The sequence below is a fragment of the Stigmatopora nigra genome, chromosome 5, assembly GCF_051989575.1.
Source record: "Stigmatopora nigra isolate UIUO_SnigA chromosome 5, RoL_Snig_1.1, whole genome shotgun sequence".
Lineage (NCBI taxonomy): Eukaryota > Metazoa > Chordata > Actinopteri > Syngnathiformes > Syngnathidae > Stigmatopora > Stigmatopora nigra.
In genome coordinates this window covers 4,523,831-4,536,921 of record NC_135512.1, presented here as the reverse complement: position 1 = coordinate 4,536,921, position 13,091 = coordinate 4,523,831, and the positions used below count along the sequence as shown (strand labels likewise).

The 13,091-nt window shown below is 38.2% G+C and overlaps 2 protein-coding genes across 3 annotated transcripts in view; one reads left to right on the top strand and one right to left on the bottom strand.

Annotated features, from left to right (window-relative positions):
• celf5a (cugbp, Elav-like family member 5a) overlaps positions 1-13,091 on the top strand; it is a 198,668-nt gene that overhangs the window by 168,852 nt on the left and 16,725 nt on the right. The window contains 1 exon segment of the mRNA XM_077716454.1: positions 4,873-5,020. Coding sequence (XP_077572580.1) covers positions 4,873-5,020 — 148 coding nt within the window.
• Positions 6,798-10,045, bottom strand: LOC144196367 (uncharacterized). Of its 2 annotated transcripts, XM_077716455.1 has the most exons (6): positions 9,606-10,045; positions 8,703-8,858; positions 8,412-8,476; positions 8,148-8,252; positions 7,815-7,919; positions 6,798-7,589 (listed from the first exon to the last, which is right to left on the bottom strand). In XM_077716455.1, the coding sequence occupies exons 1-6, from the start codon at positions 9,730-9,732 to the stop codon at positions 7,218-7,220; spliced, it is 930 nt and encodes a 309-aa protein (XP_077572581.1). In that variant the 5' UTR covers positions 9,733-10,045; the 3' UTR covers positions 6,798-7,217. The 2 variants fall into 2 exon arrangements, with proteins under 2 accessions (XP_077572581.1, XP_077572582.1); XM_077716456.1 differs by lacking the exon at positions 8,703-8,858.

The following is a 13,091-nucleotide window of genomic DNA, read 5'->3' as shown; positions in this document are numbered from 1 at the left end:
CTCTCCACTACAGCTGTGGATGGGATTATAGAGTTGGGTTGACAGCCAGTAAATTGGATTTTAGTCAAACCAGGAGGACGCAGTCCAAGATGGGAGGAGGGTGGGTTTTAGAGGCGAAGAAAGACGAGGGAGGGTGCAACAGTGACCAAAATGAGAAATGTTATGATGGACGTTGACACTGGCAATCACTGACAGGAGGTATTCTATTTGCAATAGGTGATTTGATAAAAACACAAGCAGGAAAGGTTGGAGCAAGACAGGCTGTGTTTCTGGGAAGTGTTTCTATTGAGCTATAAAAGTTAGAACATGTTGTGGCAATATTTTCGAGATTACTGTAATAAACTATACGAAATCCCTGGTGTTGTCTTTCAGGTTTATTCCCGGAAAGGAAGGGAATGTACAACTTGACTAAGTGACTAACAGTCACACTAAAACAGGCAAAATCTTTTGTTTTGGCTTATTTGGAAAGTTAATTTGTTCGACCAATCTCGTTACTTAATGAATGAATCTGTCCTAGTTTCTACCATTTTACTTTCTTCTACTAGTTTTTATTGCTAATATTTCATATTGCAGTTCTTCATTAGCAACCCCATTTCATATTTGGAAGTTATTTTTATATTGGTGTTGTATACAGTATATATAGGCAAATCTGAATTTAGTTATGCTCCTTTTTTGATAGTTTTTATGTGGCTACATGCTGAGCGGCACTGAGCTCCAAGAATATTACAGATTCTTATTGAGGACTGAGAATTCAGTATATGTTGGCAATTTCACTGAAACTATAAGCTTAAAAAATAAGTTTAAGATTAAGATGAAGCTGAACCTCACATTTGAATGAATGAAATCGAGTTCCATTGTTTTTTTAGGGACATACTTGCTGACTTTATCCGACTCAGCCTATCTCAACTCAAAACACATTAATTTATCTTGACTAACTTGTAACTCGTCTTGATTTGGACACGACTGGGCCACAATAGGGAAGACTTATGACTTGCTTGAGACTCAGACCAAACTGCCAACTGTCGCGTTGCTATGCAACTTGTATTCTACACAGTGTACACATTTGTGTCTGCAATGCAAAGACAAACGTGTTCAAGCCCAAGCCGAAATTAGAGGAGACACTTTAACTGGCTGCTAATAGCGACAACATGCATGCAGACGAGAGGGGAATGTCGCCATATTAAACTGGCTTTAGGAAACATCTCCCCCTGTTGGAAGGAATCATTGCGAGCAATGATGATACCGACGCGCATCTTTGTTAAAAAAAAAAAAAAAATGGGCAGTAAGAAGGCAAATGATATTGGAAAATATTATTAATAATAGCATTAGTATTGTTCAGTTGTCTATGAGGAAGGATACTGTTAGTAGCCCAGCAACTATTGTATAGTATTACAGTTGTGCAACTACCCTGCAGAAATGTGATGGTATAGTGAAATAAAGGCAAAAAATAAGCATATGTTTGTCTTTGGAAGATCCTTAGAAACCAAATAAAGCAACTCCTGACCCACATTTTGATGATTTATGGAAAATTGGCATCACTAACCTACCGCCCACAACATATTGCATTCAATCGCTGATATTTGAGAGAAAGAAGTGAAAGTTTCAGAGCCAAGTTTATTCAAAAAATATTTCAAAAACACTTAAACTATTGCATCTACAGGCTGTCATGTTTCCTTTTGACAGTGCATGAGAAAGGTCTTATTAATTACATAAAAGCATGATAGATGAACAAGTACTATTTCATTTAGTGATGGAGCAGCTCTCCCACATTTGGCTTACATAGTTGCCATGCATTTTTTTTTTTGTTTAGTTTACCGCAAAAACCTCCAATTTCCATTCTATCTCTCATTTCCCTTTCCCTTTATGGGACACTATGTCTTCTCGCCCCCACCACCACACACCGGGTTGGCCAGCTCGCAGCGTGCCGGGGTCATGTGTGACAATGCTGCGAGTCACGTAGTGGCGCGATGGTGAGATAATTGCCATGTGATAAAGAGATGATTGCCTGCTGGCACTGCGGGAGGAGCACTGCCATAAGGTTGCCATAAAAAATAAAAAAATAAAAAATATGCCCCACAATAAAATGAATCCTGCTGGAAACAGTACAACTTTCTTTCCCTCCCTTTTTTCCCCTGTCATTTGGCTTTTGTTCTCTTCTTTTCACTTTTTTTTGGATAAAATAGGATGTAATGTACTCTAAAGCAGTGATTCCTAAGCAGAAATTGTATCATATGTCAAATAATATACTTTAATTTATTTGTTTAGAACATTTACGTATAGTACTATAATAGTAATATGTGGTAAATTTACAACATTGTGAATATATATATAAAAAAATAAACAACCTGTATGATACAATCTGTAGTATTCTAAATATAATGATTCTTGTAAGCTTGACAGTATTTATAGCTTATTAGGCCATCATAATAGACTTAAAGTAATCTCTAAAGAGGTCCGGTGGCACTGTCACACTGTGCACTTTGTTTCTGAGCCATGGCTTTTGTTCCTGTATTTTTTTTCTCCCCCTTGCTGCCTTTTTTTTCCTCCTGCCTTAACCTCCTTTTAAAAGCTCAATTCATCTTATTGAGAAAGAAACAGATGATCCCCATTTGCCACCTTGATAAAATTATGCAAATGACAAAAGGCATTAATAGATAGCGGATATGCGGCTAATGGATGAAACGCAAGCGTTGGGGATTCTGCAGCGGGACAGCCACTTTCGCGTTACCTGACAGCAGCACTGAGAGAAAATAATTGACTTTTCCCCCCCACAACACCACCACCAGTCCCCACCGTTATTATTGCTGGGTCTGCCATGCAAATATAGCCGTGGTGAGGGGTTGCTCTGTTCATTGTCTTCTCTTATATTATTGTCATTTGCATTTGCATTACTGGTGGAGGACTTGGATTTCTCCTTGGACCAATCAGTTCTGGACCGTTGTTGTAGTGACATACTGCAACGACCTATCGTTCTGAGAACTGGCCAATCAAACGAGTTCCGTCATTAAAAAGGGTGCTTTTTGGAGGAAAAACGACCTAATGTAGTCCATCATAACAACATAATCATGAATTAATTGAGCTTTTATAGCCACTATGTAAAGTTCTACCTGAAAAAATCTCTACTTTTGCTCTTCACTTAACTGAAAACCATTTTTGTCTTTAAAAAATACTCTGCAAAGAAAGAGAAAACAGAAGTTTTCCGCACCGAAACATTTTTGTCCATTTTCCACCGAGCAGAGACATTTTCATAGCAAGTGGGAGCATCTCCATCCCCTTGAGAAGTCCCTGAATCCAGGCAGTAATCAATAAGACTATATTTTTAAGCATAACTAGCAACTCAAATTCCAGAGCATGTTAGTAATTGAGTGGATGTCTCGAGGAAAAAAAAAAAATGCAGTCAATGTCCACCCTCTGGACAACTCACCCCATCCCCCCTTTAGATGAAAATCGATAGGCCTTCATTCATTCTGCATTTCTGCTTAGCATGAGACGAACAGCACTTTCATCAAAATGTAGCCTAAAGTGTTTATTCATATACTTGCATGCACTGCTACCCTGCATGGTAATAACCTGTGCCCCCATCTCTTTAATACATTAGCACACGGGTTATAGAGTCGCCATGCAAAGCACATGTCTTACAGTGTTTCAGCCAAATGCACTATACAGTATTACAATGGATCACCATCATTAGAACCATGGTAGTGATGTCAAATACCTTCAACATATTTGATTCAAAATGGTTATGAATATGTTGATGCCGATATAACTGAAGGATTGTCAGGGAGAAAACACAAATAGGTTTGGAGGCTACTTTATAAACTAGGTTTATTCCACACGGTGCTTGGACGTTTGGTCGCCGGTCAAATGGTGACATAGAGTTTACTGTTGAAGCCAGCTCTCAAAATTATATTCATGAGAGAATTTAATTTCTAAGAGAGTTAGAGTTTAATATCTAAGAGAGAAAGTTGAATATCTGAGTGAGAGAGTTTAATATCTAAGTACTGTTTAATATCTAAGTACTGTTTAATGTCTAAGTACATTTGACTGGCGACAAAAAGGGACCAAAAGACCGGCCATCAAAAGACCGGCGACCAAAAGACCGGCGACCAAAAGACCGGCGACCAAAAGACCGGCGACCAAAAGACCGGCGAACAAACGTCCGGTCTCGATTCCACACAGTTGGTTTTACATATTGGAATTAAGCATATACAATTTTATTAAGTCTCTTTTGCATTTATTGTCTTGAAATAACTTTAGAATGGAGGAAACTAGCACATATTGTGGTTTTAACTTGAAAATGAAAAACATAGGTGAGAAAATGTATACTATTTTTGAAATGCCATTTTATAAGCACATGGTGACCTAGGGAGTCTCTCCCAGCTGACTTTGGGCTAAAGGTGTACCCACCCAGATGGGTAACCAGCCAATAACTGGGCTCTTCAAACATTCCAAAAAAATCTGTAACTCTCACGCCTGAAACATGCAGAGATTTGCTGCATTTTCTGTCAAAGTTTCCAAGGAGAGCACATTGCAACTCCTGTGCAAACTTTGCCTGTTCCCTTAACGCACAGATAATGTGCACATGTCAACGTCTTGATTTGTATGAGAGCGAGAGCAGCTGGTGACAGGCTTCCTGCTGCCAACCCAGACAGATGCACTAAACATAGGCTGACAGGCTTCCCTTTTCTTCCCGCTTCCCTTTCTTCTACTCTGCTCTACTTTCTATTTCCTTTCCACTCTCCATCCATCATCCTCAACACATACGTCCCTCCCTCCCGTCCTTCACTACGTACTATATTTTCTCCGTTACCATCTGTCCTCCTCTCACCTGGGTACCCTCACCCCTCGTTCTTCCGTGTCCCTCTTCTTTAGCTCATGCAGCAGCAAGCGGCCATCATGGCGGCAAGCCATGGCGGTTACCTGACGCCGAGCGTGGCTGCATTCCCCGCTACGCAGATTCATCAGATGGGAGCGCTCAACATTAACAGTCTGCCACCCACCCCTATGACCCCGGTGTCGGGTGAGTTTCATCAAGCCTTGGGTGAGCACTCCGTTTTATTCCCTTTCCTTGGTTCTCGGTATCTGTGTTTTTGTTCTTCTTATGCACCAAATTGGAAATCTTTCTTTCTACTTACTTATTTCCAAACATTTATAAGGAAATGCTCAGTTTGTGTACAAACATGTGAATTGCAGAATAGTGACCTTTACGACCATTATACAGATTTGTGAACAATCCCGAGTACCGTATTTTCACGACTATAAGGCGCACTTAAAAGTCTTAAATTTTCTCCAAAATAGACAGTGCGCCTTATAATCCAGTGCGCCTTATATATGGAAAAAACAGAAAAACAAAAAACACCACTGTCGGATAATAAAAAAACACAAACGCCTGAACTGAAACAATACTGTTAAATATGCAGATGCCATCTTAGTTTACAAAATCTTCCATCATATGTTTATGTTTTTCTTTGTTTTTATCACAGTTTTTACTTTCCCTTGGTCACTTTAAACCCGTTTCTGTTCAGCTGCATTTTCTGAATAGTAAACATAATTTAAACATCTACAAAGGGGAGTATTCCAAACCCCCATGTGGCCCATGAAATGTTTTTAGCCTTTAAATACACACTGATTAACTACTCTGCATGTCTAAGCAGCTAAAATGGACAGCTTAAGGGAAAAAAAGACAGCAAAATAGCACCTAGATAGCCATGAACCCATGTTACAACCATGGATTTAAAAATTAACAAACACTTTAAACGGATTTAACATCAGAAATAGAAACATGAGATGGTTTCAAGACTTAATTTTATTTTTTCCATATGAAAATGTTAAGATATATTTTTGGGGGGTGTGAGAATTATGCATAGGATGGTAAGAACGGCCTAAAGTCTGAGTCAGAGACACTAAATACTTGAGATAAAAATATATATACCTATCCTCTCTTTCATTCAAGCACTTTCAATAAATGAGGGCATTTCAAATGTAGATGAAAATACACTTAAAGTGAATTAAACCTTCCATGACCTTTCTTCAATGAGATAGCACTTGACCAAAGTGATGCCTTTATTTCTCTGGCTGTGAAATAAAAAAGAAGATAGGCTCCATACACACACAGAAAGAAAAAAAAACATGGGTGAATGTGGAGTGAATTATTAGTCAATTGTTTTTCATTCTGCATTGGTTTTATGAAAGAGTGTCACATATTTACAAGGGGAAAGGTGTTTAAGTACTGTTAAGGGAGTTGGAAAAAAACATTTTTCTCTTTCTTAAAGCTGATCATCCTTTTAACATCAATGGAGAGGAACTTTCTTGGGTTGATCACGTCCTTTAAATAGACAATGTCTTTGTCAATTGTTCTTGCCCTCTGAAAAGTTTGGCTAGTTACTTCATCTTGTTCCTGCAGTCAGCCAGTTTACATTCTCACTTCTTGTGAAATGATGAGCACATCAGATTTCACTCGAATGAGTGGCAGAGTCATTTGTCATGTCCTGAACCCTTTTTTTTTTAAAAGTCCTTTAGGAAACTGTCGTGTCTGTAGGCAATATCAGCTAAAAGCGAGTTTGGACTCTTGTCTTAAAATGTCCGACCTATTTCTCCTTCAAGTTTGTTGTGCTTACAGTATCTCCAGGGTTTGGATTTTAAATGCCGAGCACAGCAAACAACTCAATGCCTTTCTATGGTTACTTGTTATGCTTTTTTAAACTATTTGTGCTTTTCATGGCAGACAAGACAAAGCAATTAGGTTTTATTTATTTCTTAACAGAAAACCAGGATGAAACACCAAAAAAAAGCAGCCATTGAGACACTTTATATACCAAAAATGATTTATTTACAACATTTAAATTTATTTACCATGTATACATTATTGACAAAAACATTTCAAGGTAAAGTAAGGCCAAAACAAACACATTTCTTACTTGAAAAGTCACAAAATGTAATAATTTGCTAAGCTATTTTGCCTAAGGAGCAAAATATCAATGTTGTAGACCACCCTTATTCAATAAATGCAAGAAAACACTTAGAAATAATTTGGAGTTGGAAAAAGTGAGCTCTAAAATCACTTTCTCACCATTTTTTTGCAAGTATGTCCCTTAAATGGCCTTCCAATGTCTGTCCAACACTAATCAATATGATAAACATATCTCCAAGCATCTCAGAGCAGAATATAATAACCTACAATCTCAGTCACCATACTTTTATGTCTTAGGCTTCTTACATTACCTCGCCACCCGACCCCAAAGTCCAGATTTATGAAGTATACGAGAAATTGTTGTCGCATGTACTGAACAACCTGTATTTGCCAGAAATTCCTGAAGCTCCTTTAATGTTGCTGTTGGCCTCTTAACAACTTCCCGTACCAGTTCTTTTCTCGTTTTTTCATCGATTTTGGAAGGACGTCCACTTCTTGGTAGAGTCACTGTCGTGCCATTTTTCTTCCATCTCACCAGGACACTCTTCACTGTGTTCCATGGTATATTTAACGCCTTGGAAATTCTTTTGTAGCCGTCTCCTGATTGGTACCTTTGGACAATGAGATCTCTCTGATGCTGTGGAAGTTCTCGGCCATGGAAGTTCTTAGTACACCGTGGCTGCACACGAAAAAAAAACAGGAAATCTTGTAGATAATCTGAATTTCATTGAATTCAAAGCAGAAATTGTTTCAGTTGCGGACTGACTACGCTTTAAAAAACAAAAAAAGTTGAAAATATGATCGCTTAATTCTAAACACAGCCATTCTGCTACTAACTTTACATTTTCTTTCATATTTAATACCTTTTTTGTCCACTCAGTGTAATAATGTAATACATAATTACCATTTGACACAGAAAAGACTCTGTGGCATAAGAAAATGAATCTTCTGCCTGGTGTTCTTCTTCTTCTAACATTACCAAAGAGAGAGGACTCTGCTGCTCAGTATTCTGAAACAAAAAAATGTCCTCAATCATTTGCATACAGAAATTAATCCATACACTTATTTAAATATATAACATATATATGAGCATCTATTGGACATATACACAGTAGCATGAAATAGTCTGGGTTTAGCCCAGGGTATTTAAATGTTTTTTTCTGTATCTAAAAAAGAAATGGGCAAAAAAATATATATATATTCATGTTTAAGTAATGTAATTGTAATAAATAAGTACCATTTCACATGCATAACTATCTTCACTGTAAGAAAAGGAATCTGCTTCTGACTGGTGCACATCAGTTAAACTTTTCCTGGAGAGACCCATTGGCTGCTCTGTGTTCTGAAACAAAAGAAAAGTCAAACATATAAAGTGAATACATACCCACACTACTTTAGTTTTAATACTATAATTGTTCTTTTTATTTTGGCACAATTCATGGTTAAACCTTGGGCCTTTTTTATTAGCTAACCCTACTTGACAAACAGAAGTAGTACTTGCTTTATTTCCACATCCTTTGCCAACGTTGGTTGTGGTTCCAGTGCTATCAGACTTATTTTTGGTACCTGTGAACATATAAATAATAGGTTTATAATTTCCATAGAAGAGATTCCTAAACTGCACAATATTGTCCGCACTATATAAACTTTTTTATTATCTCTACCTCTGCTTTCCTATATTAATTTGCAGTTTCCTGATGAGAAGAAACTGCAGTTATAGCGACACCCTACAAAGTTTTGTTCCACCTAGAACATTTCTAGTGTCTGTTGTCATTGTGACAAATTGGCTCACCTTTCGATTGTTCATTATTTGTGTCAGAAAAGTGTGACATTGGAGCAATGTGGCTTCCTGCTTGTGATTTTTCACAGTGGTGTTGACCAGACACTTCTTTTTTGATGTCGGGGCACTCAGAATCCTGCTGCTTAGGAAATATATTTTTACTGACGTCTGCAGGACACACAAGATGACAAACAAACAGTTTAGCAAAGTCAAGTAGTGGCTTTCAGGTGCAATTGGAATTATGGATATTAACTATAGTGATTTTAATTTAAAAGGCCATCTTAACCTTACAGCTCTGGGATCGAGGGTTTAATTTGTAGTTCAGACTTTCTGGTGTGGAGTTAGCATGTACTCGCATGGACTTGGTGGGTTTTTGCTGGGTAGTCCAGTTTCCACCCACATTTCAAAAACTTGTATTTTAGGCTTATTGAAAACTAAATATTGCTCCTAAGTATGAGTGGGAGTGTGAATGCTCATCTGTCTTCTTGTGCCCTGTGATTGGCTGGTCGAAGATTCAGGGTGTCTGCCCCTTTTGGCTCCAGCACCCTCTGCGACCCTTGTTCGGATAAGTTGTATGGATGGATCTTAAATCTTTATAGGATACTCATTTAATACACTCAATCCATTTTGAAAGGTAGTGCTAGCAGCGGACGTGAGCATTCAGTCACTATTGATTTAAATAAATTTGACGTCAGGTGTTGTCAATGGCAAACAACGGGTAAAATACTATAAAAATACTATTCTCACTTTCTCTCTATACAAGATTAATTTTGTCAGATAAAAGGCGATCCCTTACATTTATAGCAGTTATTATTCATACTGATTTGAGTCAATGAAAGTTTACGTGCATCTCATAGTGTTATTTGTACATTTTAGACGTGTTTGTTTTGAGAGCAGCTATTGGAGACTACTAACCTGCTCCCTTTGAGCCCACTCGATTCACCTTGGAAACAGCATTTAACAACAATCGTTGCTCTTGGTTGTCCATTTTAAATTGGCAGAGGTCTTCTTCGTATTCCTCCTTCACACTGATTGCACGCATTGTCACGGGATATCCACAAAACGTAAACCCTGCTTATCGCGACGCAATAACAAGCGCGTCTCTGTGTTTGCAGCTTGGAAGCTAAGCTAAGCTATGTTGCCAAGTAAAAGCTGCAGGGACAGCGGTTATCTGGGTACCCAAATGAGATCAACGCTCTTTTAGCCATGCAAAATGCCGTCCATGGTTGCAGTATCGAAGCTCCGGGATGTGCAGTGATAATTTCGGGAGAAATTTTAGGTGATGCGGGTCGCTTCCCCAAGAAGCGCGCATCGGGGCCTGATTCATTTGAGGAGGGGTTTGGGAATGATGACAACCGGGGTTGAAATGGGAAAGGCGCTCTACAGCCCAATCATGCTTTTAAATCCCTAATTAAATTTAATTAAGAAATATATACAAAATAAAATCACTACCTCATGTTTAGGATAAGACGTTTTTGTCCACAAGTCAAACTATATTTTGTTAATATGAACAAAAACAAACAAAATTATCATCATTGGTCCTTATTGTAGTGCAGGGGAACCTTTTTTTTTTGATGGAAAGAGGGATAAACCATTCCAATTTTTTAAATGTTAATCATTGAGAGCCATGCCACGAATTTTAAAGTCATAATACATGGAAATGTGTGCCTTTTTGTAGTCACTTCACCACTTTTAAAGTGAAAAAAAGTCGCTGAATTCTTTTGAAAACATTATGTTGTTGCTAATTAATGAGTATCAATGAGAAAATCCATGCAAAAGTGTCTAATGAAAAAAAAATGATTATAAGGCGCTAGGCGTAGTGTGAATGCGAAAATACCAACGTAACGCTCCTATTCCTGCGCTTTTTTCACCAGCAGTTTCCATAGTTTACCCCACAGGTTAGTGGAGAGCTATATGCACCCATCAAAAGAGCCACGTGTGGCTCTCGAGCCATAGGTTCCCTTGTAGTGATTAGTATATGAAAATGTGATATAAAAATAGGATGCATATTGGTTTTGCTATGTATTGTAACAGTTTTTTTTAACATGTAATGATGGATGTTAAGTATAGTGACTTTTATTTTAAAAGGTCATCTTAATGAGACATGCAGTAATAATTTATGGAAAACTATTAGGTGGTAAGCATTTTACTATATTCCCCGCATAGAAACAAAAGGAGAACATTTTTAATTTAATGTAGCAAACAGGATTTGTACAATGAGTGACTTTGACTTACTTAACGTCTTATGTATCGCTTTTGCTTATTCATATTGTTTTACTTTAGCTAGAGTAAGAGAAAAGGGGGGACTTTGTAATTGCCTCAACAAAAGCAAGATGAGAAATAAATAATAGCGCATCCAAGTCTTTGTTGTTCTCTGCTCACCTACTTTGTCAACACTGCGGCATGGACTGATTTGTATAACTTGGCTAACTTTTAACCAATCAGTGTCAGGCTGAGTTGCTATCACAAACATACAGCATCCTGGATCTAGTTTAACGCTATTTATCAAACTATGTCTTGTCATTATTATTATGTTCTTCTTTTTCAAAGCCCCCCCCCCCCCCCTACCACCCCCCCCCCCCCGAATTGAAATTCAGTTTGCCTCTTTACGAGAAAGGCACTTTGCCTTTTATTCACAACCCTGCCATGGTGGTCCTGCCTCATTTTATTCAGTACAGTCAGTGAATTTAAATAGACACAATCAATGCAACGACCCCAATTAACCCCTCTTTTATCAAACATGCTGCACTTGAAGTCAAACGAGCAATCCGCCTGTCTATCTTAAAGCAAAAAAAAATGCACTTTAAATAAAAAGAGATAATGCTTACGTGTATATTTACAATATAGTTTTTGCACATTGTGTTAGTGTTGGCCAAAAATAGAGCATCTATTCAATCAATCATGTTGATCAAGTGTCCACTATTCAATGTTTGCAGCCTCTCAGAGATTGTGATTAATGGTAGATTGTAATTCTGATGGATTAAGCAGTTGGAGAGCTCATTATGAAGATTCATTTTCCAGCACATTGCATACACTCAGAAACTATTTTTTTTAGCTACACAACACAATCCAACTTGTGTAATTTTCGCATTTTCTTATTAGGAATGCATGAATTACCGTATTTTCACGACTATAAGGCTCACTTAAAAGTCTTAAATTTTCTCCAAAATAGCTAGTGCGCCTTATAATACAGTGCGCCTTATATATGGAAAAAATGTCATTCATTGAAGGTGCGCCTTATAATCCAGTGCGCCTTATAGTTGTGAAAATATGGTAGATTCATTTTTTTGCCCCTTTTATGTAGCAAATCATCATAAAAAAATGTGAAATCTTTCTCTTTCTGCAAATGGAAGCAATCATCCATTTCAGGGTTGTACAGTAATGAACTTAAATATGAAATGACATAGCATCATGTGTCATTGTAGGCGCCATTATTACAACATACCAGATGTGTCAGCTGTAAAAGTTTAGTGTGTAGTTAAAAGCCAAAGTACTCCCCTATGCAGCAGAATATTTCAAAAGCATTTGAAAGGGGGAAAGGAACAAAAGCTGACGTCCGCTGACAAGAAACAAATGGTTGAAGGGTGCCGAAAGAAAGTTAGTGAGAAGTTAGAAAGATTTTGAAGCTGAGTGCATGTGCGACAACCAGTAGAGTAATAAATAAAGAATAAAAAGGCTTCTGAAGTGTTACAACTTCTAAAGCGCTCTTGTAAGGCAAATATTGCACAGCAATACAAAGGAAAGAATCAGTTTCTAACGCAAGAACATGAGAAATTTGACATTTCTATATCCAATGGTGATTATTTAATTCTTATTGGATGTTAAATTCTTCAAGGCATATGCATGATTATTAATTCCAGTGTGCAGAGTAATGCAATGCGGTGAGTTGCTTTTTGTTTTTGCACAAACCTGATTAGTTAAACTGTCTGTGTTAGATCGGTTGGAACAATAACGTGCACCCACAGTGGCCTTCAATGACTAGTTTGCCCACCCTTAGTCTCGGTGCTCGGACGTTTGGTCGCCGGACGTTTGCTCACCGGACGTTTGCTCGCCGGACGTTTGCTTGCCGGATGTTTGGTCGCCGGACTTTTGGTCGCCGGTCTTTTGGTCGCCGGTCTTTTGGTCGCCGGTCTTTTGGTCGCCGGTCTTTTGGTCGCCGGTCTTTTGGTCGCCGGTCTTTTGGTCGCCGGTCTTTTGGTCGCCGGTCTTTTGGTCGCCGGTCTTTTGGTCGCCGGTCTTTTGGTCGCCGGTCTTTTGGTCGCCAGTCAAATGGTGACCGATAATGTTGAAACCAGCTCTCAAAATTATATTCATGAGAGAGAGTTTAATATCTAAGTACATTTGACTGGCGACCAAAAGGGACCAAAAGACGGGCGACCAAAAGACGGGCGACCAAAAGAC